We start from the raw sequence: 27,678 nt of genomic DNA on the forward strand, positions 1-27,678 counted from the left end.
TTTTTCCTGGCTATAGTGTAATTGTAGCACGTTTGTATTTAGAGAACGACATCACATTTTCTGAGCTGAGCCCATCATTATCATTCGAGCGCAGTGTGTGGCCATTTTTCTCGATTGCAATTACAGCGTACCTCCTCATCTGATTCCATGCAAGCAGGGCTGTGATTAGCTCTTGTTGGGAGGGCAGACTCACTCTTACTCATGGTCTAGTTGTGTGGTGATATAATGGAGTGCAGAGTTTTGAAATGATAGACAATTCTTTTGTGTATATATACAACTTAGGATTTTTCTTTTCTCAGCCTTTTTTTCATAAGAATAGGAGCCCATGTTTATAAAGTTGAATTAAAAAAATGTAATATTCATTTGGCTATAGTCAACAAGTAGTATAGCATGATGTTTTAAGATCAAGATTAAAGTTAAAATGTATGTAAGTAATTGGTATAGGAGCATTTAAAAATTCTAAATATTTGGACAAATATGTTTTATGATCAAATCAACCGTAGACTTTTTTTTTGGCACATAATCAGCAGGTAGCAAACACAAATTCTTACTGATTATATGCAAATATGATCAAAATTTTCTAAGAGGAGCCCAGTTGAATACATTTTTTTTTTTTTTTTCATTTTACATTTCTCTATTTTTAATCACCATGTTTTTTCAGTTGACATAATGTTTTAATAATGAAAAAAGTACATAAAGGAATGAATAATACTTTATAAAGTAAACATCAAGTACACACTCAAGAACAATTATATCAGTCTAATAAAAACTGTTATATGTTAAATGAAGTGGGTCATCTCTTGGGGATGGACATAGTGAACTGTGATCATGACCATGACCAGATGAAAATGCTGGGTGTAGCTTTAAATAGTTGTGGTGTGACAAATGAATATTTAAAATGTCCCATCCTCAATTAATTTGAGGTCTGTTATTGTTTTAAAAAGTGGTTTATATTAAGTACAAGATGTCATGCTGCTTCAGAAGTCGTGTCAACTACCCATTCACAGTAAATTTTTAGTAGACATTTTCTTACCAAAGCAACCTACTAGTTCTATTTGTACACTGAACTCTGCTGGTTATATATGCAGACATTAAACTCTCTTTGGCCCACAAAAACCCACTCATGTTCTGTCACTCCTATCCAGGGAAAACATGTTCAGGAATGTTACATGTGCGCCTGAGAAAAGTGAAGAACTCATTTGCTCAGTGCTAGTTAATGTTTAATAGCGTTGAAAATAGTGTTTCCCTCCCTTAGGTTGGATATCTGCCACCAGCCTCTCTCAAGGGATTTATCTGATAATGATGTGCATTGGACTGTGTAATGGACTGTTTTATCTCAATGACAGGTTGCTTCTCACACCTGATGTAGTCCTTTCCCAAACAAAATTACATTTATCCTATGGACATGCCTTCGTAATCATAGCAAAAATGAAGTTGATGCAGTCGCTCTTGTGGGTCCTGATCTGATATGAACTGGGGAAATCAGAAACCCTGATTAAATTTGTATCGTCGGCGTCAGAAGAGTGCACAAATTATGCAGTTTGATATTTGATTGAGCCTGCATTTTGTGCTTCCAAGTTATTTCTTCATTCTTTCTATTTCTTTCGTTCTTGTCGGAGTGATAGACAGCTTGCTTTTGTCATGGCAAAAGTCAAGTGGGCAGATGTAAAGGTCTGGTTCTATGGTAGTTCAGTATTGATTTCAAACACAAATAACTGAACCTCTGATTCACGCACAGTAGGACTTTTTATATTTCCTGTTTTACTTTGCAGTTATGTGTTACTTTAGGAGCCTGCAGACTGAAAAATCTCTGTCTATAAGTGTTTTATTCTGATGGAGTGAGAGGGTAACATCCAAAATGTAGTGCCAGACAGTTTCAATCAGATACTGTATTTAACCTATGTTACTCAAAATCTACCTGGTATATGCTTTTTTTGAACAATCTAGTCATTAGCAAGTCTTGTTAACCAGAAACCATGTTCCAATAACAAAATTCTGTTGTTGCTTGATGTTGTTCCAAACCTGTATGACTTTCTTCTGCATGACACAATATTTAAAGAATGTTGGGTATTGGACCACATTGACTTCCATTGTATGGATAAAAAATTTATACATTTCTCAAAATATCATCTTTTATGTTCCACAGAAGAAAGAAAGGTCATACAGGTTTGAAATGACATGAGGGGGAGTAAACAATGACAGAATTGTCATCTTATGTGAACCATCCCTTTAATACAGTATGACCAGCTGGTAGCTGGATTGTTGCTGATCCAAAATTTCTAGCAGCTTGAACCAGCTAATGACCGGTTTAGACCAGTTAGAAGCTGGTGTTTGTTTATTTTATATGTCCTGAATTGTGGGGATGTTTAGGACTGAAAAGCTCTCAAATTGTTAACATTTGTTTGTAGCACACTGATTCAGGTTCTGAATTATATGCACATTTGCAGAGCTGAACAAGTTTTGTCTTTCATTGTGAAAGACAGACTGCCTGTCTGTCGCCATCTAGATCATATCCCCATTTTTGACCTTCACAGGTGTACATGCTGGCTTAGATCTTCTGTTAATGTTATATTGTCTTGCCTTTTTGTTTAAAGGGGTCATGATCTGCCTCTGTTTTTTATTTTGTACTGTTCTTTGAGGTCCACTTATAATGTTATCAAGATTTTTACAACCAAAAACATAATTTAGAAGTAATAGGCTATCTCCTGTTTTTGACCCCCTCAACAGAATGCTCAGTTGAATAGGAGTGGCGGATTGTAGACTCAGAATTAAACGCCTCCTGCTATGATTGACTTGTGTATGTTTGACAGTCTACTACTGTCAGACCTCTGTTGTGTGTGTCTTGTGTTTCCACGTGCTCCCTGTGTTTCCATGCCCATATTTGGTTTGTTTCCTGTCCTCGTTTGATGTCATTAGTAGTTTATTCTGTTCCAGCCGTGTTCGTCTGATTATCCCTGATATTTAAGTCCTGTCTGTGTTGTGGTATGTCATCTGGTCTACTCGTTACCCCCGGTGTTTCCTGTGTGTAAGTCTTGTCCTGCCGTGTCTTGTCCTGCCGTGTCTTGTCCTGCCGTGTCTTGTCCTGCCGTGTCTTGTCCTGCCGTGTCTTGTCCTGCCGTGTCTTGTCCTGCCGTGTCTTGTCCTGCCGTGTCTTGTCCTGCCGTGTCTTGTCCTGCCGTGTCTTGTCCTGTGTTGAGTAAAGACTATAATTTGAGTTACATCCTCGTCTCCATGTTCCTGTGTCCTCCCTGCTGTGTGCACCATGACAACTACATCCTTCACAGTTAGAAGCTGCTGTGAATCAGGTTAAAAACATAAATATTCAGTACATGTCAAATGACAAAGCAATAGTGATCACATAATAAAAACAGTTACTGACACTTTTGTGTTGTGACATTACTATCGGATCCAATATAGTCGGCACAGCATCATCTTTTAGTTTCAATCTTTATGAAAATCCTGCGCTGAATTGTGCCTTGTTTGAAAACGAGTCCATGGTAAAATGAAGTGAACAAAAGGTTGAGTTCTTACTGAGTTCTTACTGACATCTCTTTCAGAAGGAAGGCAATGCAAATACTGTTTTTTCCACAACTTGGCACTGCACAGCATCTTGTTGTCTTCAGAGCATCTTTATCGTTCACCTCTCTCATAAACACTATATGTGTGAATCGGTGGGCGGGGCTAAACAGACCGTGATTTCGATCTCAAGTATCTTCCTCTACAGAGGTGGTGCTTATCCACACGATTACATCATAGAGTGACACATTCCACAAGCTGTCATTTTGGCAGATTGGCATCAATATAAGTTGTTTTTAGACTAACGAGAAAGTTTTGAGTTCTGAAACTAACAGTATGTTTTCATAGTACAATGAACTCTTATATGTGAAACAATTAAGGGAACTTTGGTTTCTTAGTTCATGACAACTTTAAAGTCTCGGATGGGTTGATATTCCCCACTCATTTTCCATTATATTGACACAGATGCTTACAGGTAGATGTTCATTTACAGAACTCTTCTAAAATTCTAAATCCATCTCTCAGCTTGTGTTCATTATTATCCACCTACTGAAATCACATTGTGTCTCTGAGCAGCAGACACACACACACACACACACACACACGTGGCTGTTAGCATAGGTCTCCTGAAATTACCATCACTCTGCAAATGACTGTCTGGTCTAGAGTCAAGTTCTATCGCTTTCTCTCGCTGTCTCTGAGATCACTTCACTCATTTGATCAGAGTTAATGAAGCATTTTGTTTGTCTTTCTCTTCTTGTTGGTGGTTCCTTTTCTCGCCTGTATGTTTTTATTGTCTGAAATTTTGAGGAGAAGCTTAACATCCATTTCATATAAAACCTATTCCTTATCATTCTTATGAAACATCCTGTTTAACTCAATAACTATGGGAATGTTTCTTCTGGTTATATATACACTGGAGAAATCATTTTCTTTATCGGCATTTCTCTCTCATTTTCCAATACAAACATCTAAGCATCTTTTAATCAAGATAAGTTTACTTGAGAAGCAACACTGCAGAAGATATTAAGATATTTTCAGAGAATATATTTCATTTTCAGAAAAAAATACATTATATTGATCAATCCCAGCTTTAAAAAAAAAAAAAAAAAAAAACCTCACATAAAATAAATGTAAATTTAAATAAATGTTACCTGAAAACAAGTCTTAGTATTTCATGCAATTTTGCGTAAATTTATCTTGCAAATAAATGTATGTTTTTTTTTAGGATATTTATATTACTGGAAAACAAGGCAAAGATACTGTTTAGGAAAACAATATTATGCAGTGTGGATGAATCATGAAAAACATGTACAATATGACGTGTGACGCTAAAAGCATAGAACAGACAGTCCAGACAAATTCAGAGCCATAAATGCATTAATGCACCATACAGACACATTTACACGCATGAACAAAAATGCACAGACGTGCTAATTCCAGTTTGGATGTGTTAAATTGACACGTTATGCTGAGGTAATGGCATTATGGTATTGATTACCAAGTCATTTCTGGTAAAAGTACTAATGGGAGTGCAAAAAATGCTATATTTGTGCTTCTATCTCATATAAAGTAAAGGCAAATATGAATGATTAAGAGGCTAAAGTTTTCTCATGTCGATATCCTTTTTTCTCTCTCTCTTTCTCATTACAGTGGTGTTTGTATGCTGTTCTCCGGATATTTTCCGGCAGTTAATGATTCACTTCCACAGGGCAGGTCTCCCTAAGGAGGAATATGTCTTCTTCTACATTGACATCTTTGGACGCAGTTTGGAGTCCAGGCCTTCTCAGCCGTGGGCCAGAGGAGAGACAGATGATGTCTATGCAAAGCAGGCCTTCCAGGTGATTAAAGCCTTTCATAAAACATAAGAGAAAATGATGGACAAATAGAGATTAGGAGATGCATTTTCAGAAGACAATCATTTTTAGTAGCAGTCATTGAGTATTTTCTTTTTAGTAAAATTTGTGTGTCTGGTGACATAACGCGTTTCATTTAAACACCCTCAAACACAATCACTGTTATGCCTCAGGGGGCTCAGAATCTGAGCCATATTCTTATCAAATACTCTGCAGGTCACTCTGGCTTTGCTGGTGTCACAGAACTGCAGTCACCAGCTCCTACTGTGATAACAGCCGCCTGTTTTGAAGAGTTTCTGTGCAGAGCGTGAGAAACAGTCTGAACTCCAACATTCAGTACCCGCTGATGAACCCACGCACAGTTAGATTCAGGACATGCTGACGCTCATGGAACTTAGCTTTGGTAGATTATGTTTGCACACAACATTAAGTATGTTGAATAATTATGCTTTTTCTTTGTTTTACTACCTGGCAAAAAAAAAAAAACTATTGATATTTAATTAGAATTAGACGAGAAATACTTCAGTCTGTCAGGAAAAGGAGGTGTTAAATGTTAGTTGATAAGTTCTTGGGATTTTATGAATATTAGCAGTTCATCTGATTACGATTTGTCTTTGAATGTGATGTAAATCAGCAGTTATTCATCAAATGATGGAGAAGAGCATTATAACCAGGCATATATCCAAATGCACCATGTAGTCAAGCATACTTTCGGTATCTTAAAGAGCTGATTCGGGTGCCTGAATCACAGTTTTGATGGAATGTTTTAGAGTCCCAGTCAGATTGTGGTAGTCTGTTGCATTTTCCACAACAAGATGGGCATTACAAAGTAAATGTGTATACTTTATGGAAGTGAAAACTATTTTATGTATTTTACAATATACACTACCCATCAAAAGTTGAAGCACCAGTAAGGGCCACAAGGATGTTTTAAAATGAAAGGAGTGGAAGTTTAAGCCAGTTTAAGACATTTAAATTGTTACAAAAAATCCATTTGAAATAAATGCTGTTCTTTTTATTTATTTTTTTAGTCATGAAATAATGCTGAAAAAAGTATGGTTTACACAAGCATGTTACGTAGCACAAGTGTTTTCAGCATAGCTGAAAATAAAATGGTTCTTGAGCACCAAATTAAAATTCTGAAGAATCATGTGACACTGAAGAGTGCAATTGTAACCGAGTGACAGAAGCGTGAGGCGTGCGGATACATCTGCAAAGCTTTATTAAAAGGCGTGGTCATAAACAAGCATTGGTTGATACACAGCAAACAGACATAGACGAGGCAAGACAAAGAGTATTCCTTAGACAAGCGTGGGTCTTCGATCGGCGAACAGTATCCAACAGGGCAAGGCAAAGAGAGATGAACCAGGTACACGAGCAATAATCCAGGCAGGTACAAACACAATCCGAAACAGCAGAGCAAAGGGTTAAACCAAGATACACAGGCTAGAATCAAAACAGGCAAGGCAAGACTAAGACTATGAAAACTATGAACGGCTGCGTAAGGTAGCTATCAGCTAGGGTAGCGATAAGTGCATACAATACTCAGCAGAGAGGAAGAGGAAGTCCATGGTTTATGTAGGGTGTGTGATCAGTGCAATCAGCTGTGTGTCGTCAGTGCAATGGATGATGGGAATTGTAGTCTGAGGTGGCGTGCAACAGTTAGTGTGGTGCAAGAGTCCATGTGGTGAGCGAGTGACCTCTGGTGGTGAGTTAACGGAAGTTCAGACCAGATTCATGACAGTTCAATTACATTTTGAAAATATTCCTCTTAGGACAAATTGTATATTTTTTATATATATATATTTTTCAGAGTGTGAAGATTCTGACCTACCTAGAGCCACAGAATCAGGAGTACAAGGAGTTTGTCAGTGATCTAAAATCGGATGCGAAAAGGATGTTCAACTTCACAGTGGAGGATTCTTTGGTAAGAGAGATCATTGTGAAGTGATATATTGTTTTCCTTTCATTTTTGGTTGTTGTATTATTATGCCTTTCTACCAAGACTCTACTATGCTCTCCATCTTTTCTCTTCCCTTGATATGACTGTTATTTCTATCTTGCTAGAAACTCTTTGTGTCTCTATTACAGCCAGGGTTCTCTAATAAAGAGCTTAAAGGGACACAAAATGATTAAATGAATGTTTTTTTTCAGCCTAAATGCATTATGTGTGTTTACAGCTTTTCCTGTAATAGTCCTCTATTCACTTAATAATGCACAAAGATACAGACTGCAATGCACTTTTGCTCTCTTTCTTCAAAAATCGTGCTGCATTGGTAAAGATTGAACGTAATTATATATCTCTATGAATGTGTGAGGCCCAGAATATGAAATTAATGTAATGTACACATGCAAATTTCTGGTCAAACGGATTTAAGCTTCACAGCGTCCATCAGGAGACTAAAGTTCATGCATTTTAATGTAGGAAAATATGTTTGTATTTTTGGAGCTCACGTGTATGATGCATTTTTCTGTTAATGTGTGTTCTGCTTATTGAATTTAATAAAGTAGGGAACATATAATATGCATGTAGAGAGGTTATTTAGTTCAATTCAGGATCTTCATCTCACAGTGCATCTCAAAACAACGTACATAAAAACACATTCACATAGACACGTGAGAGAAAACAGGGCTTGCTGAGCCATTTCATGGGGTGGGTGTTTAAGATCAGGTGTGCTTCTGAGAAGAACTCTGTATGTTTATCACTGTTCTCTACCAGACAAACAAGTCATTTAAGCACATCTGTCTTAATTTGTATGAGACTTTGTGGAAAAAGCAAGTCCCTCATCAGTTTTGTTCATTTGCATGTAAATGGGTCTCTGCAGGGGTAAAATGGTCAAAATGGATCGGGAGAAAAGATTAAGAGATGAAGCACTTTACCCTGTGCCTCACGCAGTCTTACTTTCATTTTTCATTTGTGGCAAATACTTGATGAAGGATTCGGATCAGATCAGGTACATTTTAAAAAATCAACAGAATTATAACGCCCTAAGTAGGATTTGTGTCGAGAAAATCAATCTAACACGTCCATCAGGACCAGCCTAGTTATGAATTTGCTCATCTTTGCATTCATTTGTGTATTTGATTCTTTCAGATGAACATCATCTCAGGTGGTTTCTATGATGGTCTGATGTTGTACTGCAGTGCTCTAAATGAGAGTCTTGCAGAAGGACATGGCCGACCTTCAGGAGACTCTGTCACAAAGAGAATGTGGAACCGGACTTATTACGGTGAGCACAAGATCTAACTGAAACCCAAAATCCAGAACATGAGCTAAGGATTTGTCTTTCATAGAAAACAAACTATGAAAGACAAATCCATAATCTTTCATATAAAGTAAATTAAATTAAATAAATTTCAAATCAGTTCTGTCATGAAACTCTAGATGGTGCAGGCCAATGGGTTGTAAACGTAAACTGATGATATTCATAGCGTTAAACTATGCTTAGCACAAGCTGATTGGTTTCTTTTCCATACGCAGCCAATGAGTTTACTGCTTTACATTTAATTGGCTGGTTAACATTCACTAGAGCAGTTCACAATGCGAACCTCCACCTTCCCCAGCTCCACCTGTATAGATCTGCTACAGGTTATTATATATGCTATTTATTTGTGCAGCAGCAGTATACTCACAGCACCGTATCGCTATATGCATTTGCAGTAGCAAGTACCTCATGTTCCTGCTTTGCAGCAGCAGCAATAATCTACAACAACAGCAATAACCAACAGCAGCAGCAATTCATTAGCAGCAGCATAGCAGATCTATTCCACCAAGACCAAATACATTAACACTGTCATATCTATTATGATGCTAAAATCTTCAGAGTTCTCATGATAGAAATAATATTATTAACATAATATATTAATAATATTTCTAACTACAAAAATTCTATAAATAATTTCGTTTTTAAATTAAATTTGGACACATCTTTTTTACCTTGCTGCAGTGCTGTTTGAATAATAACATGATGATGATGATCTTTTATCACTGGCAGGACCACATCTCTTTCTACTTCTATATTTTTCAGTTCAATGCTGATAATGTGTTATGTGATGCTGATTCATTTGAATAAAGTTTTAAAAGCTCTCAAAAGCAACATGGGACTGTCTCGATTAATGGCCACCAAAAACAGAAGTGCATCTCTGGCCTTTTCTGCTCTCTTCTGTAGAGGTCACATGCTGCACAAATGTCTCTCTAGTCTAATATTCTGGTCAATGGGGATTACTGAAAAAAAAGTTATGCTAATGTTCCTGGCTGAAGGTCAGGCGTTGTAAAAAAGATAATTGCTCAGTTCATCATAAACAGATTCTTTTTATCTTCTCAGCGTGGTCAGGTTGTGTTATGTGTGGATTTGGTGAAGGTTGGTTAAGATTTTTTTGTCTGTTAGTATTTTATGTGTTCAGCTCAGTGATATAAAACAAACTAAAAAACGTCAGTGTGGAAACTCTGAAGGGCAAAGTGATTTCATGAGTTTATTTGCTACATTATTACGATTTTCTGCTATGTGTAAGAACAAAAAAAAAACATATTTGCAATTTTTTTCCTCTCGCTAAAGTTCAATCTCTTTTTCATTATTAAAGGAAAAAAATATATATTAAATTATTTCTGGGATGTACTTAAAATAACTCTTACCCTTCAGGGCTTGTGTACATCGTAGGTTAATTAATCATTAAGAGAAAGAGAATCAGGCCTCTGTCTGTGCTAGATCCAGTTTGGTTTCTATCAATTAAACAGAATATGTAATAATTTGCCCTGCAGCAGAAAGTCTGGCATTACAGACCCACAACAAACAGCTCGGTGCAGAGACTGATCTGGTGACGCACTTTCCAGAATTATGATGTGACTTCTGTAAGGTCTAAGGTTCAGAAAAAGAAACATGGTCACACATGTGCACAGAAACCCACACAGACACACTGCAAGTCAAAATACATATCAATTAATTACAACCTTATAATAGTTCATGCAAAACCTTCATGTGATATCCTACAGCTATTTTGCATACTGTAGGCTGACTATGCCTTTGCATTGATTTATTGTGTATACAGAAAGTTTTGCCTTTATACAGTGAATATAGTCCTTTTGTAAGTGTAGGCTCTTTTAGGCTAAGTGTACATCCAAAGATGCATGTGTAGAGATTAATGAGATCAATTATGAAGGAAAAATAACAATTAATGCAATTAATCACTTGTGTGAATGGCCCTTGATTGACGAATCCTGTTGAAGGATTCCTGTGGACTATAGTCCTGTAATAATCTGATGTTTAATTATATGATAATTTCAATAGAGCGTGCATTAGAGACAACATGCTAGTCTGTTTTCTGTCTTCTCTCTCACAAAACTTTACCCAGACTCATTTGTTTGTGAATTTACTTATTTATTCCTTAATTGATAGTTCATATGGCTTTTGGCAACTTTATTGCTTCCTAGTAACTCTAACCAACTGAAGTACAGATGTTCTCTCTCTTTTGCTCTGTCTCCATATTGTGCCTTTCATTCCTGGATCTGTCGTATCTCTGTCCTTCCACCTGTTCCTCTCCCCCTCCCTGCTTCTCATAACTCATTCTCTCTTCTTGAGCTGTTTCCCTGTGAATGGCGATGAAGCGTCTAAAGCACATGGAGCCCCAAGGTTCCTTTTTCACAATTGTTTATGTTTTCATTAGTCATGTAGTGTTCATTGTTCCTTGTCATATCACATCCTTCATACAGCACCTTGCTTGTCAACATATTGTGAACACTGTGCTTTTTTCTTTTTTTTTTTTTTAGCATTTTACAGAATTCAGTGCATGATTGTGCTCATTTACAGCTAGTTCTTATAAAGCTAGAGTTATATCCTGTAATCCTGTCTCCTGAAGACTGCACTTACAAACTTGGGCACACAAGGGTTTTACAGTGATATGAAGCAACTGAATAGACCGGAAGCGCAAGAACGTTCTACATACTTGTTCTGCCTTTTATATGACATTTGAAAGAGGAAGTAGACTTCCTTTAGTTCGCTTCTAAAATCATTCATTCTCTTTATTGTAAAGATAATGAAATCCTTTTCAGATCTATATTGATTGAGTGCATACATTGTGTCAGTTTGCACAGCTGACTCAGAAAGGGACTGACTTCAAACCAGTAATATCTTCCAACTGCCCATTATTTCATGCACCTTTAACAATTTCTTAGAATTTAGCATTTTTTCTAGTTTTGCTCATTTTTATGACTATTGTTCTTTCTTCACCTGTGATGGTAATGTACCACAGGTTAAAAATTACAATAGAACAATTAATTTAGATTAATTGGATAAATAAGTAATTGATGTGAAATAATTCACTGTAGCATAGGCTATATTTACATTACATCTAAAACTTTCTAAAAAATTTCAAAAACATTTTGCTAATTGTTTTCTAATTCTTGCATGCAAGTCTTGCTTTTACGGCCTCATATTAATTTTAAATTTTTAAAATTAATTTGATACCACAGGACTGTTGAAAATGAACTAATAAAAGCAAAAACTTAAAGACGGCAATTATGCTGTTTTCTATAGATATTTATCTTTATCAAGGTATACATAAAAGGTATATATAAAATAACTCCAAAAAGATAATAAAGACACATAAAATATACTGTTTTCCCTATATATTAATTTGAGGTTTAACCTAAAATGTTAATTTTGATATAAAAAATATTTATGTTTTAATGTTTTATTATATATAACTCCAAGTTAAGTACATTAATAAATACACTTTTGCTTGAAAATGATGGTATCAGACACAAAACGTAATTTCCAGATTGTTTTTAGTGATGCTTCCAGTTCTATAAAAGGTAATTCTCACAATTTAGACAAAATATCCTCCAAAATAGTTTGTATGTCCACTGAGAGAATGTTTGGCTGGAGATGTTAAGTGTCAATGTTCAGAGATATTTCATTTTATCCTCCAAAGGGGAATATGTGCCAAAACATTCCTCACAATCTGAATATAATTTGCACAAGATGGGCAGTCATGGTCCACTAACTGTCTATGTGTGTGTCCATTTCTTTTATAACTCATGCAGGCTTATTAAAGCTATCCTTATCATCAGCCAGTGTGAGGACATCTCTCTCTTCCTTTCTCCCTCTCTCTCCAATGGCTTTGACATTTCCAGTCCGATAAATCTTAAGCTTTTCATATCAGTCTAAATGTCACTGTGTGTTTCCTCTGAGCTGGACTCGGCCTCTATCTGTAGCCCATTTAAAAAGGTGAGTGGCCTCCACAGGAAATTACAGCCCGCACCTGACCCTCATTGGCCGATGGGCACAATCGGAAGCTTTTCAAGAGACTCAATCAGATTTGATTGAACACTTGTTGTATACACATTCACTGTGTGTGGATTGATTTACTATGTGTGATTATAATCACTTTGATTACTCATAATGTGACAAAGTGATTGGTATGTGATGTTAATGTCTTCGTAGAATTATAGCTCACTTACTGAGATAGTCCAACCAAAAAATGAAAATTGTGTCAATTTGCTCATGCTTATGTCATTCTAAAATCTGTATATCTTTCTTCTTTTGAATATAAAAAATATATTTTGAAGAATGTTGGTAACCAACAGTTTTGGTTCAGGTAGACTTCCATTGTATATGGACAAAAAACAATGAAAACTAAAAATGTTTGATTACTAACATTCTTCAAAATATATTTTTTTATTCCACAGAAGAAAGTAAGTCATACTGCTTTAAAATGACGTGAACCTGTATAAATGATGACAGAATTTTCATTTTTGGGGTGAACTATCCCTTCAAGGATTTGATCGTTTGTTTAAATGATCATTTTAGCTATGGGTCTCCTGCTTTATGTGGTTGAACTTTATATTCAGATTTAAATGATGGAGTATGTCAAAGTTTACACCTCACTTTTTCAAAGCTATTTTTTATTAATTTTTTTGGAGAATTTTGGTGGTCCTGATGTGAATTTGTTGCAATGAACCCTATAACACACTCTTTGTCACTTGGTTTTCCCAGGTGTCACTGGTCTGGTGCAGATTGATGAGAATGGAGACAGAGAGACTGATTTTGCCCTGTGGGACATGACTGACACGAACAGTGGCAACTTTCAGGTCAGTGGTAATCACATATTTACGTTGTCTCACAGTTTTGCCATTTTGTTACTGATATTCTCAAATGAGGTATTTTAGTAGGGGTAATTTGCATTTATTTTTTTATTAACTACTGGGGCTCCATATTTTTTATTTTAAAATATGTATGTATTATTATTTAATTTCTTCTTCTGCTTCTTCATATTCTTAATTTATTTTTATTTATGTATTTTATACAAACACTTCGTGCTACCTTACTTTGAATAGCAATGATGCTTCTGTTCTTAGTAATAGACAGATGAAATGCAACCTCATTTTGCAGCAGTTATGGGTGTGTGCCATCCAAACAGTTCTGCCTTTGTTACAGGCTAATGAATTAAAATTTAACACCTGAATCTCAAAACCAAGTGGCAGATTGGAGGCATAAATTTAAAACCAAAGCCCCCACCCCCAACCACACACACAAACCCTCCTTTCTGAAAGACATTTGATTGGTAATTGGGAGGCCAGGCTGTAGGAAGTTTAATTATAGGATACATATTCAGTCAGGGGAATGTTTTTTTGTGTGTGTGTGTGAGCGAGTACAAGATAGATGATGAATAGATAGCAAAGATCTCAGCTGCTCTCTGAATGAAGCTTGTCCTTGTCATTTTTTCTTAAATACTGCCCTTTTTCAGTTAAATTTTTGATTGATGTTGCTGCCATTAAAGGGATACTCCACCCTAAAATGAAAATTTTGTCATTAATCACTTACCTCCATGTCGTTCCAAACCTGTAAAAGCTTCGTTCGTCTTCAGAACACAATTTAAGATATTTTGGATGCTTGGGACTGTCCCATTGACTGCATAGTAAATTGCACTGTCAAGGTCCATAAAAGTATGAAAAGCATCATCAGAATAGTCCATCTGAATCAGTGGTTCAATCTGAATTTAATGAAGCGACGAGAACACTTTTTCTGCTCAAAGAAAACAAAACAAGGACTTTATTCAACAATTCGTCTCCTCTGGTCCAGCGTAGCGCCATTTTGGAGAATATCCACTGGACCTAAGCAGCGTACGCTTTTCTGTGTCATCTGCATACCGAATGCGCTGTTTTCATTCAAATCAAAACATAAACAAACGTAGATGTATCCTTGTGGCGCGGCTGACACACAGGACATTTGGTCCCCACAATATAGCATAAACAAGTACACACACACACACAAACATCTTTCACTATTGACAGGCATTGAAAAATGTGTGTGTGTGTATGTACGTGTATATATATCTATATATATATATATATATATATATACATATATATTCCTTGTCTAATGTGTCTGAAATCATAGCTCAAGATAGATTTGTGTGTGTATAGCATTTAGCTGTGTTTTTACAAGTCTCAAGTCCGCCTATTTTATTGTATCTTAAAATATAATTTATTCTTGTGATGGCAAAGCTGATTTCAGTGTCACAAGAAACATTTCTTCTTTTTTCGCAACATTATACATGTCTTTATTGTCATATTTGATCAATTTAATGCATCTTTACTCAATAAAATTAATTTCTTTCAAAAAGGAAAAGAACATTACAGACCCTAATCTTTTGAATGGAACTACCTCTGTTTTAATGAAATTTTTGGTCTTAAAAGTATTGCAACAAGTCTAACATGTTTGTGTAACATGTCTGGTGTTTTTTTCAATTTACAATTAGAATTGAATTTATTATATAAATAAAATTATATTTCTCCATTGCATTTGTTCTCTTTTTGCTTAAATGTGTGCTGCAGATCGTGGCAGTGTATAATGGCACACAGAAGCAGATGAAGATTCTTCCTGGGATGGCTATCCAGTGGCCAGGTGGCAACATTCCCTGGGATGTGCCCCTCTGCGGCTTTAAGAACGACAACCCTGCCTGTCGTGCACGTGGGTATCATACACTAGTTCTGCAGTCCAACTGCTTACCTGCATCTCACTATCCTTCACTTTCTCTCTTAACATTTAGGAACCATCACAATGCACCAGATGATTTCCATTGTGCTTTTCCTCATCCTCGTCATCATCTTCACTGTGACTGTGTTTATATACAGGTGAGAGCTAGCTAGATGATTCTGATACCTGACCAGTTATTTATAAATGTGATTTTGTTCTGCAAATATGGCTGCATTTAAAACACATACTGTATGTACACAAACAGAAAGCTGAAGCTGGAGAAGGAGTTGGTCGCTCAGTTATGGAGAATTTCTTGGGAGGACATTCAGATGAGCAATCTGGAAAAGGCCATGAGGAGCACCGGGAGCAAACTCACACTTTCTCTAGTAAAACACAGAGACAATACATACTACGTAGTGCACACTCATATTTTTAAATGTCTTCTCCAGCTCTCTGGTTTTCATTCAAATAATAATTTTATATATTATTTATTTAATTATCATCACAGAGTCATCTGATTTCTCTCATTTTCTACAGAGAGGTTCAAACTATGGTTCACTGCTGACAGCTGATGGTAATTTCCAGGTGTTTGCTAAGACTGGCTACTTTAAGGTATCATTCTGACATGTTCTGGTTTAAATGTTCACAGGGTAACATTTTATTATAAGGTTCAATTTGGTAACATATTTGGTATAATGAACTAACAATGAACAAGATTTTTTACAGAATTTATTCATTTATTATTACGTTATGATCATTTAAATGCATGTTCATTGCAAGTTCATGTTTGTTCATGATGCATTCAATAACACATTCAGTGAAGTTGAAATGTTAAAACTGTATTAGTATAAGTAGTAATTAAAATTAACATAGATTAAATGCCTTAGCAGTATTTTTCTTTGTTAGATTCATGGTACCTAATGCATTAACTAACAATAACAACTAAGCAAAGTGTTACCGTTGATATGCATGTTAGAACCTCAAATTGCAAATCGCATTGCAAACATAGCGAATGTGTGTGTGTGTGTGTGTGTGTGTAGTTCAAGTGTACTCTACGTTATGGGGACAAAATGTCCCACAAAGATGGCAATACCCAAAATCCTTGTGGGGACTTTTTTATGTTCCCATGAGGAAACAATAAGTAAATCATACAGAATGAAGTTTTTTGAAAATCTCAAATATTTTGTGTGAGGGGTAGTTTTAGGGATAAGGGTAGAGTAAAGGGATAGAAAATACAGTTTGTACAGTATAAAAGCCATTATGTCTATGGAATGTCCCCTTAAAACATGGAAACCCAATGTGTGTATGTGTTTGTGCTTGCTTCTTTGCCAGGGAAACATTGTGGCCATTAAATACATCAACAGAAAGCGCATCGAGTTAACGAGGAAAGTGTTGTTTGAACTGAAACATGTGAGTGTGTCATGCTGTTATTTTGCTCTACTGAATAATTATTCTGCAAATCCAATTATAATCATTATGATAGATTCACAAACAACTGACTACATTGTAAAAAATATTTTTTAGAAGTTGTAAATAAAATAGAAAATGCTATTTAATTCTTTTTACTTTACTTTTTACTTTGTTATTAATTGTGAAATTTACTAGCAATTTCTGAGTGAAAAGAACTGTTTCTACACCAGTTTATATTCAGTATCATTGTAGTGTTTTAAAATATTTGTAAGGATATACTGTGAATTAAAAAATAATAGTGTCTTTTTGTTCTCTAGATGAGAGATGTGCAGAATGAGCATTTGACTCGTTTTATCGGCGCCTGCATCGATCTACCCAACATCTGCATCGTCACAGAATACTGCCCTCGAGGCAGTCTGCAGGTACAGATGCTTGTGATTCATGATGTTTTCTCTTCTCCAACCCTAAACATAACCGTTACTCTAAAACTATCCTTTTGATCCTTTGATCCTTGAACTGATAATAGACCTTTTCTGAATGTACAATTTCACTAATGTGACCACACTTTTAGACTGGTAATTCCACATTCAGGACATTTCCACATTTTTTTCATTCGTAATTTCGCCAACTCGAGGTCTTCCACAGCTACTAGGTACATGCACATTTTCATATTGATGTATGAATCACAGCTCACACAGAATTGACTGTTGGGCTACTTGAACCTGTTGTGAAATCTGCATGGAGAAATCTTTCACCCTCACATGTAATTCCTAATCATGAAGATGACTCGTATTCCTGTCTAGATCCTGAAGGTTTTTAACAGAGGGATTTGTTCATATACAATTTCCTTGATTATATACAACATTTTACACCCCCCCCCCCTCCCAAAAAAAGATAAAATATATTGTTTTCTTTCTGTTTTAAGTATTTTCTGAGTTATGGAGTGACAAAAATGAGAGACCCAAAATTCCCTCTCTAAAAACATTTGACTCTAATATGTAAAAAAAAAAAAAAAGAATTTTGAAACTGACTTCATCCAGTGTTCAGATTTTTGTACTAGAAAATATGACCACATATTCTACTGTTAGAACAATACTTTTTTCTTGGCCATTTTGGTGGATTTATTAAGTCAGTTTCTCTCAAGCACTTTATTTGAATGTTTTGTTATCTAATGCATTTGTACATAATTAAGTCTAAATACTTGTTGGGCCGTACATGTATGTATATGCACTTATCTCTGATTTTTCTGCATCTGTGTACAGGACATTTTGGAGAATGAAAGCATCACACTAGACTGGATGTTTAAATATTCACTAGTCAGTGACATAGTAAAGGTATAGAGGCCCCTCTCCACTTTCAACGTGCATTTATTTTCCATGATAACTTTCCAAATGAGATTAAATTCATTTTTCTGATTGTGCTCTGTCTCTGCCCTCTTGCTTTCTTTTATTCTTTCCAATCTTTCTCTTCCCTCAGGGCATGGCTTTCCTTCACAACAGTGTGATTGTATCCCATGGCAACCTGAAATCATCCAACTGTGTGGTTGACAATCGTTTTGTGCTAAAGATCACTGACTATGGGCTGTCCAGCATCAGGACAGAATCAGACACGGAGGACGCCCACTCTTATTATGCACGTCAGTCATGTGACCTTTCAGCTATGTCATTTCGTGTCAGTTTGACTAAGTGGCTAAGATTTCCACAACACGCATATATGCAAACCTCAGTCACGGACTCTGATGTTCACTGTCAGTCCCCTGTCTGTGTTTGTGTGCATCTGCATACGCCTGTGTGTAGGTAAGCTGTGGATGGCTCCAGAGCTGTTGAGAATGGAGTGCTTTCCTCCAGGAGGCACACAGAAGGGCGACATCTACAGTTTTGGCATTATCCTTCAAGAGGTGGCTCTGCGGAGAGGAGTCTTTTACCTGGAGGGAGACTTGCTTAGCCCCAAAGGTCAGAGATCCAATCTTACCAGTACATGTCATAAATTACATGTTTAGCCTAAAGCTGCACATCTCCAGACTGTATTGACCTTATATCCTAAACCTTAAACATTTACGCACCCTCACATTGCTTAAAACCTGTATGACTTTCAGTAAACCAAAACAAAATATCCATACAATTAAAGTCAATGGGTGACTCTTATGTATAGACAAAAATAGCTGAAATATATAGCTGAAAAATAGCTGCTGTTCTTCAAAATATCTTTTGAATATCCCATGGCATGAAGCAAGTCATACAGGTTTGGAACTATGCAGTCCTTTCAAACTTCATAAAGATGCAAAAGCATCGTAAAAGCAATCCATATGACTCATCAGGTCTTCTGAAGTCATGTGATAGTTTTGAGTGAAGAAAAGACTGAAATTTAAGTTGCTATTCAATGATAGTTCTTTCCTCCTCTAAACTGTTGCCCAAATCATTAAAGGGTTAGTTCACCCCAAAATAAAATTTCTGTCATTAATTACACACCCTCATGTCGTTCCAAACCCGTAAGACCTTCGTTCATCTTCAGAACACAAATTAAGATATTTTTGATGAAATGTGAGCGCTCTCTGACCCTTCATAGACAGCAACATGACAGAATTTTCATATTTGGGTGAACTATCCCTGTAAGTCAGTAAACAAGATCAGTCTGATTTTTGAATGAATCATTCAATTTTGTGATTCTTTGAATAGATCAGAAATTTTTCAAAAGAACTTGATTTGTTCAGGAGGCTGACATGTTACCTCTCTCATAAACATCTAAAGCCAATGAGATTTTTTAGTCAATACCTTGACACTGGAACACGCACTACTTGGCTTTTGCTCAGATTTTTGCTTCGATCACCAGCCTAAAGGAGTTGACACTAGTGGCTGAAAGTCAGGGTCATTTTCAGATAATGGGCAAAGTTGTCAGATTTCACCGAAAAGGGGCATAGACTGATTTGTTTTAGCTTTAGACTGTGATTCCATCCAGTCAGAGGATATCAAACATGTTAGATATTTTGGAACACATACTGTTTATATTTGTCATGCATCTCCTTACAACAAGGTCTATGTTGCTGCATCAGTTTTTTGTGTTCAGAATGCCTTGAATGTCTGATAGTGTGTCTCAGTGGTTGTAATGTAAGAGTTTTCCCTCTGTGACCAAATGATAAAATCGGCAACCAAGTGCATGATGCCTAGTGTTTTCAAATCTGTTCAGATTTGATATTGTGTATTGTATTCCAGCCTTTAAATTTAGTTTCTGTTTCATCTGTTTCTCTCACAAAGCTATCATATGGCTTTAGAACATTGGAAATATTCCACACAAGTCAAACTGAACTGATTTGTTTCATTATACTTTCATGTTTTTTTATAAGCTTAAAAACCCTAGTTCCCATTACATTGGCAAAAAAGGGCATTGGAAAAGTCTTGTTTTTTGTGTTTTCCATTTAATTAAAAAATAATATAATTAAGTGGTTTTGCTTCTCTGTGAGATTTGGGATCAGAAACTCTTAATTGTCTGAGAACAGTTTGATGAGGATGAAAAACTTGTTTTTCCGCTTCTTTCCAAAATGCTTTAAAATATTGATACACGGCTCTGCACTCAGAACACTCATGCAAATTACCCTCAAGAACCTCCGCAGTGACAGAAATCAAAGACGCTAATGAACCAGGTTCTTCAGAGAGGTCAACAATTACACAACCAGACACATACACAAGAATATTCTCATCCTCTCTTTACCACAAACACATCAAAGATGATTCTTTAAACATACAGTATGTATGCATAAGAACACCCTGACACATTCTTAATTTGCCAGTCCACTACCCTTTTCACTCAGCCGTCAGTGAGTTTGTCTGAAGAGGAAGACACTTGACATTATCTTGTCATCCTGCCAACATCCTCACACACATTGCATCCCCTGCTTATGGTTCTCTCTTGTTTACAGAAAACAACCCTTAGAGTGTGAAGAGCTCTTATTCATACATACAAGTTATTTTTGTATCAAACTTTTGCATTTTGATTCCATATGATTACACAGAGTTGCTAATTGCCATAAAATATGAAAATCATGACATACTAAAACGTTCCTGAAGTAACGTTCTGAAATGTCTCCATTGCATCTGTAATTTCCATGTGAATGAAATGAAAGCAAAGCTGTATAAATCACTGTCACTTTATATCATTTTCAGAGACACTAAAAGGTTAATTTATTATTGGTCTCTCTCTCTCTCTCTCTCTCTCTCTCTCTCACACACACACACACACACACACACACACACATATATCCATCCACGATTGTCTCTTTCACTCTCTTTCCCTCTCTAATCTAATTCATGGATTTAATCATGTGATTCAGAATACAGACCAGAGAGTGGTGTGTGTGTGTGTGTGTGTGTGTGTGTGTGTGTGTGTGTATGTGTGCTTTTATGTCAAGAAAAGACTTCTGCTACACCCACAAACACAGATCATGTGCTGTCAGCATGCCTGGAGCTTGTGATCTCAGCACTATAATCAGAATTGACACAGAAGAGGAGATCATATCAATCTTCACACATGCATTTGGGCACCTTGGTAATAAGATTACTGTTGGTGAAGATTACGGTTTTGGACTGGTGAACCAATCAGTCTAGTGTATTCCTGGTCAACCAATCAACCTGGCACCACTGGCACACATATAAATACAAAACACAAACACAAAGAAATTGTGTAGCGGTAAAGATGTCCTGAGCTTTGAAGAGCTGTTTCTTATCAGGCCAGATTGTCTGTGAAAAGCCTCAGATGGAGCTGAGAAATGGTGTTTTTACTAGAGTGCTACAACCCACAGCCATTTCTTCCAGGCTTTCAGAGCTGTAAGAGCCTGATGAATAGAGCTGAGAGAGATCAGGAAGAGGATGGGAAACAGAGATAAAACATTGTGGGAGTTTGTGGGAATTGGACTGATGGAAAATGCCCTGATGCAATTGATAGCAGAGAGAAAGCACTTTGACAGGCAAAATGTCTTCAGACTGTTGATACTGTTTTAAAGGATCAGTTCACTCAAAAAGCCACACTTGCTTTCTTTTATACCCCGATATTAAAGTTGTAATGTAATGGAAGAAGCAACCGATCTTGTCATCTGTATTGTGACATCCAAGTAAAACAGATTATTCAGGGCTGGATTTTAGTTTAATTCATCAGCTGTTGATTGGAAGGAGGCAGATCTGAATGTGAATTATCTGACATTTTGATTAACATTTACAAGGTCAAGAAAAAAAAAGAATCAATCATGGATGAATCATTCACATTGTTATTTACCTGAGCTAGCATGAACAAACAATGAACATAGAATTTGTGTTTTTAAAGACTAACTTTAACATATATTTTAAAAAATGCTCATTGTTGGTTAATGTTAATGCATTAACTAATGGAACCTTATTGTAAAGTGTTACAGAAAATGGATTCAGGGAATTTCATGTCGATTTTAAAATCATGGCTAATAACCTGATAATAAATGGCTCATTTTTTAAGTACTATTTTGTGTTAATAAGATAAAAATAAAACACTAAAAACTAAAATCACTTATTTTAATTGCTACTTGTGAACAATGCAGCACTACAGTGTATGAATAATGTATATTTATTTTGATATTCACTAATGGTTACGTTTATCAGTGTTGTTATTAGTGTTTTCAAAGATGAATTATAAATGAGCATAAGATACTGGAAAAGGTTATCTAAATGTAAAAATAGGATTTTGGTAGGAAATCAGAAATAGGTTCCTTTAAGTTAAAAATTTCTCTTTTTCTCTTACTTTTCCTCTCTCTTCCTTGTGTATAGAGATTGTGGACCGTGTAGCTCTGGGTGAATGGCCATATCTACGGCCATCCGTGAATCCTCAGGTCCACAGTGAAGAGCTGGGTCAGCTGATGCAGCGCTGTTGGGCTGAAGAACCATCAGACAGACTGGAGTTCAACCATATTAGTGTGTTACTCCGCAAACAGAACAGGTCTATACCATTCTGCGCTCAAGTTTTTGCTGTACTTGTCTAAGTCATTTAACAAACACTTTTATACATTCTGTAGTTCACTTACTACTGGAGCTTGCAAAGCATCCAGTCTATAAGTGTCACCATGCTATAACGTTTTTTTGTTGAAAATGTACATTTGCCTTATTCTGTTTCTTTATGTCTCTCATCCTCTTTCTCAGGGAGCACAGAAGTAATATATTGGATAATCTCTTGTCTCGCATGGAGCAGTATGCTAATAATCTGGAAGAGCTGGTGGAGGAGAGGACTCAAGCCTATCTGGAGGAGAAACGCAAGGCAGAAGCTTTACTGTACCAGATCCTCCCCCAGTCAGTTGACTCACAAAATAAACAGCAAATAAATGAACAATGAAATACTTGGCCAAGGCTCATAGGGCTTCATTTCTATTGTGTTAGTTCTGTGGCAGAGCATCTGAAGAGGGGTGAGACTGTGCAGGCCGAAGCTTTTGACTCTGTCACCATCTACTTCAGTGATATTGTGGGCTTCACGTCTCTGTCGGCAGAGAGCACACCTATGCAGGTATCTTACTCTTAAGCCTGGGAATATTTATCCTTTGTTTTACTACTTCACTCTGTAAAGATTTGTGGATGTCTCTCCTGTAGGTCGTCACCCTCCTCAATGATCTCTACACCTGCTTTGATGCCATTATAGATAATTTTGACGTTTACAAGGTATTGCCACCTCATATTTGCCCTAGACAGCTATATACAGTGTGTGTTTTGCAAACAATTTTTCACTTTATGTATTCCTTTTTTTTTTCTTGGATTTGACAGTTTTAAGAACTTTTAAGAAGTTAACAACAGTATGTGTGTCTGTGTGTGTGTGTGTGTGTGTATATATATATATATATATATATGTGTGTGTGTGTATGTGTATATATATATATATATATATATATGTGTGTGTGTGTGTGTGTGTGTATGTATATATATATATGTGTGTGTGTATATATATATATATAATAAATGTAAATATATAAATGAAAAATACAATTTTCTTAAGAGGAGCTTAGGGGAATATATAATTTAGCGGAAGAATCCATGAGTTATTGGTTTTAATATGCATATTTAAGATACATTTTGAATGGATACAAAGAGAAAAAAAAGTGTTTCAAATCAGATCATGTGTATTTTGCTTTTAGTTTATTGTACTTTCATATCACAAAATGTGTCTTTGGATAAATAAAAATAAGGCCTATTCACCTGTAGTACCTCCCCTTAAAACATTTACTGTAATTAATAAAAACATCTTCAATTTTAACAGTGTTTTTTTTATCCGCATGTGTGACACTTGTTTTATTTGCGCCGATGTGATTCTCCATCTTGTACTGTGGTGGTTTTGTTTCCAATCGGATTAGGTGGAGACAATAGGTGATGCCTACATGGTGGTTTCAGGATTGCCGGTACGGAACGGGAAACTGCACGGTCATGAGATCGCACGCATGTCCCTTGCCCTATTGGAGGCTGTCAGAACATTTAAGATTCGCCACCGACCTGATGAGCAGCTGAAATTACGAATCGGCATTCACAGTGGTAAGAATGATGGCTTCAAAAGCTCACTTAAATTGAAATAGTCTTCAACATACTGATGGAATTTAAATTAACAAAAAACTGACAAGGATTATTTTGGTTGTAATGAGCTTTGTTAATCTATACTTTCTATCCATTACAGACATTTTGTCCATTCTCTCAGAGAATAGAGCATTTTTGCTAATTAGCATGCATAGTTGCCACAGCATTTCCCATGTGTATGTGTATTTCAGGTCCTGTGTGTGCAGGCGTAGTCGGGCTGAAGATGCCTCGGTACTGTCTTTTTGGAGATACAGTGAACACATCTTCTCGTATGGAGTCGAATGGAGAACGTAAGTAGGCCTACTTACTGCTCCCATTCCTACCAAATAGCAATTTGTGCTCATAACCATAGCAACTGTAAAGGTCAAGAGTGCAGGTTAGTTAGTGGTTTGAGCCATGACACTATACTAAGGCTATGAGACAAGAAATTAAGAAATATTGAGTGTCTTTAATTTATACAATACATTGGTATAGAAAGGACAAAAATATATATATATTTTATTTGTTCCTTATCTGGCCTTTTTTAAACATCTGCTTCAATATTTCAACAGACATGCTTCTTCAGATGTTGTATTATCGACACCAGTTTTCCATAATGAAATTCACAATCATTCACAAAGCCAAAACAAAAAAAGTTGATGAAAAGATTCCATTGTAATTCAAATTTAATTATTCCCCCCACCACCTATTTCCCCATGTAAACGCTGCCAGATAAAAGAGAACTATCAGCGTTAGATGACGCTGGACAAAAGCAAAACAAATTGCAATCAGGAAAGGGATGAATTGTAAGCGTTGCTAATTTATTTCTCAAAGGAGAAGATTAGCATACATGCCTGCCTTGACCATCACAATCCTGACATTGTACTGTGGCACTTATACTGCACACTGTGGCCCTTATGTGCATTTCTAATATTTTGACCTTGCTAGACTGTTTTAGTACTTAAAATGTGTTCTAAGATTACTAAAAATAAATATTAATGTAAAAATGAATAAACCATATAAAAACTACAATTAAAATAAAAACTGAAAAAAGCTTATTCAAAATATTAATAAATACAAAAATAGTACATAAACAATGCTAAAATAACACACTGTGTGCCAGTATGATTGGCTCTTTTAATATACCTGCAGGTGGAAAGTACACACGTAAATCATGTTTGCCAACACACATTAGTCAACCCGGTGAAGTGAGCTGTGTGAACGCAACTAATCAGGATTTATACAGTAACACTCTAATCATTCACTCGCTGTTATCCTGCAGCTCTGAAGATTCATGTGTCGTCAGCCACTCGAGATGTGCTGCAAGAGTTCAATTGCTTCCAGCTGGAGCTGAGAGGAGATGTGGAGATGAAGGGAAAAGGGAAGATGAGGACCTACTGGCTTCTGGGGGAAATAAAGAAAGATTGAGACAGTGGGGAGCAAAAAAGCTCCATGGGATCAACAGAGACACACTGACTCTAGTCAAACGCATCCACAGGGAAACCAAGTCAAGACTGTTCTGTTGGCCAAATGCACATGCACATAATCTTGTACAGCACTAGATGATGTCTGACTTGTAAAATGTTTAAAATGTTTCTTTTGTTAGAACACCAGCTGCAGCTGTAAATGGAGTTAAATGTGATTGAATATAGCCTCCTGGTGGATAAGTAGCAGCACTGCTGGCTTAAAATATATTAGGCTAAATCAGGGGTGTCCAACCCTGTTCCTGGCGATCGACTGTCCTGCAAAGTTTAGCTCCAACTCTAATCAAACGCACCTGAAGCAACTAATTAAGGTCTTCAGGATCGCGTGAAAATTAAAGGCAGGTTTGTTTTATTAGAGTTGGAGCTGAACTTTGCAGGACAGTCGATCACCATGAACAGGGTTGGGCACCCCTGGGCTAAATAAGCATGATTACTTCCAGGGTGTGTGTGAGAAAAGACATGTAATTATTAAAGATGATGAAACAGATTTTAGCTCACCAAAACAATCACATTGGCTTTCGTAAAATTCAAATGTTTTGAAGACAAATATTGATCACTTATCATTTACTTTTTTGTTGTTTATTTCACTTGAGTAATATATATATATTCTTCTATATAATTTTTTTTTCACTCAGTCAGACTCTTGCACACATATTATGCATATTATTCTTCCATGCCAACTAAGACACATTAATCTCTGGCTTATATCCTGGATGTTTCTGCTGAATGAGAGGAGCTCCAGTTTCGAGAGACAGTTGTTGGTTTCTGGTGTGAATGAAGCAGGAATTTTGTGAGTAATGCATAAATAATCCATAAAAATAAAACCTAACAGATTAATTAAACCTAACTTTTTTTTAACATTTTGCCCAGCTTTTTGCCCAATACACTTGTAAAGTCTACAGGTATGTTACATGGGAGATGGACACTTTTTAATTTTACATATGATAAGTACTTTACCTTTGTATTATTTTACATGTTTATGTGTTTCTGTGGATGCAGGACAGTTTTACATGATTTTACTTGAGTAAGAAAGTGTAAAGGTTCTTTGCTATGTTTAGGAGTGATAATAAAACCTCTGGCAACATTTATTCATTTAGCTGATACTTTTATCCAAAGCGACTTACAATTGCTATATATGTCAGAGGTCGCACGCCTCTGGAGCAACTAGGGGTTAAGTGTCTTGCTCAGGGACACGTTGGTGTCTCACAGTGGATTCGAACCTGGGTCTCTCACACCAAAGGCATGTGTCTTATCCACTGCGCCATCCCCACCCCGAACAGTCATAGGAGCCAGCACACTATTTGCTGCATAGAGTCTATCTCTAAATTACCCACATTAGGTCATGACTGTAATGCAACACATTCATACAGACCCTGATATTAGTTTCTGTCTATAATCCACTTATAGTCGTCTTCAATTTCTTATGTATTCTCTTGAGAGCCTGCACAAGTACCTGCTTGACACTTAAATTACTTTCAACCGAGTTTCTCACTGATTTCAGATTGTCATTCCCATGAGCACTTAAAGGTGACAGATTCGAGAGTGCGGGTTAAGTATTACTCTGTGAGAGACTATTAAAATCTGCTCCTCTGTGTTTGATCTTTGCATTAGGGACACACATAACATACATATTGTTGTGTCATATCATTTGAAACCCCATTTAATATTCATTGCATCCATTAGTGTTAAAAGCACTGATGACATTTAAACATCATTGTTGAGGCACACTTATGAAAGAAAAGGCTTAAGTTCAATTTCTGCTAAAGGTTTTTTTCTTATTACCAATGTTGCATTATATTCAGCATTCCACAGTTAGTCCTGACACACACATACGTGCATATATAAATAAATAAATAAATATATATATATATATATATACACACATACATTTTGAAAA

The 27,678-nt window shown here is 36.3% G+C and overlaps 1 protein-coding gene across 1 annotated transcript in view; it reads left to right on the top strand.

Annotated features, from left to right (window-relative positions):
• LOC306886811 (atrial natriuretic peptide receptor 1-like) overlaps positions 1-26,867 on the top strand; it is a 36,371-nt gene extending 9,504 nt beyond the window's left edge. The window contains exons 3-22 of the mRNA XM_079444117.1: positions 5,170-5,357; positions 7,186-7,299; positions 8,467-8,602; positions 13,364-13,458; positions 15,205-15,340; positions 15,420-15,504; positions 15,612-15,732; positions 15,884-15,958; positions 16,679-16,756; positions 17,074-17,178; positions 18,019-18,090; positions 18,233-18,392; positions 18,553-18,708; positions 22,540-22,708; positions 22,909-23,055; positions 23,143-23,266; positions 23,350-23,418; positions 24,105-24,279; positions 24,510-24,608; positions 25,580-26,867. Coding sequence (XP_079300243.1) covers positions 5,170-5,357; positions 7,186-7,299; positions 8,467-8,602; positions 13,364-13,458; positions 15,205-15,340; positions 15,420-15,504; positions 15,612-15,732; positions 15,884-15,958; positions 16,679-16,756; positions 17,074-17,178; positions 18,019-18,090; positions 18,233-18,392; positions 18,553-18,708; positions 22,540-22,708; positions 22,909-23,055; positions 23,143-23,266; positions 23,350-23,418; positions 24,105-24,279; positions 24,510-24,608; positions 25,580-25,725 — 2,450 coding nt within the window. The 3' untranslated portion in view covers positions 25,726-26,867. The remainder of the gene's footprint in view (positions 1-5,169; positions 5,358-7,185; positions 7,300-8,466; positions 8,603-13,363; positions 13,459-15,204; positions 15,341-15,419; positions 15,505-15,611; positions 15,733-15,883; positions 15,959-16,678; positions 16,757-17,073; positions 17,179-18,018; positions 18,091-18,232; positions 18,393-18,552; positions 18,709-22,539; positions 22,709-22,908; positions 23,056-23,142; positions 23,267-23,349; positions 23,419-24,104; positions 24,280-24,509; positions 24,609-25,579) is intronic.
• Positions 26,868-27,678: the final 811 nt, after the last annotated feature.

Source organism: Barbus barbus (assembly GCF_936440315.1).
Source record: "Barbus barbus genome assembly, chromosome: 21".
Taxonomy (NCBI): domain Eukaryota; kingdom Metazoa; phylum Chordata; class Actinopteri; order Cypriniformes; family Cyprinidae; genus Barbus; species Barbus barbus.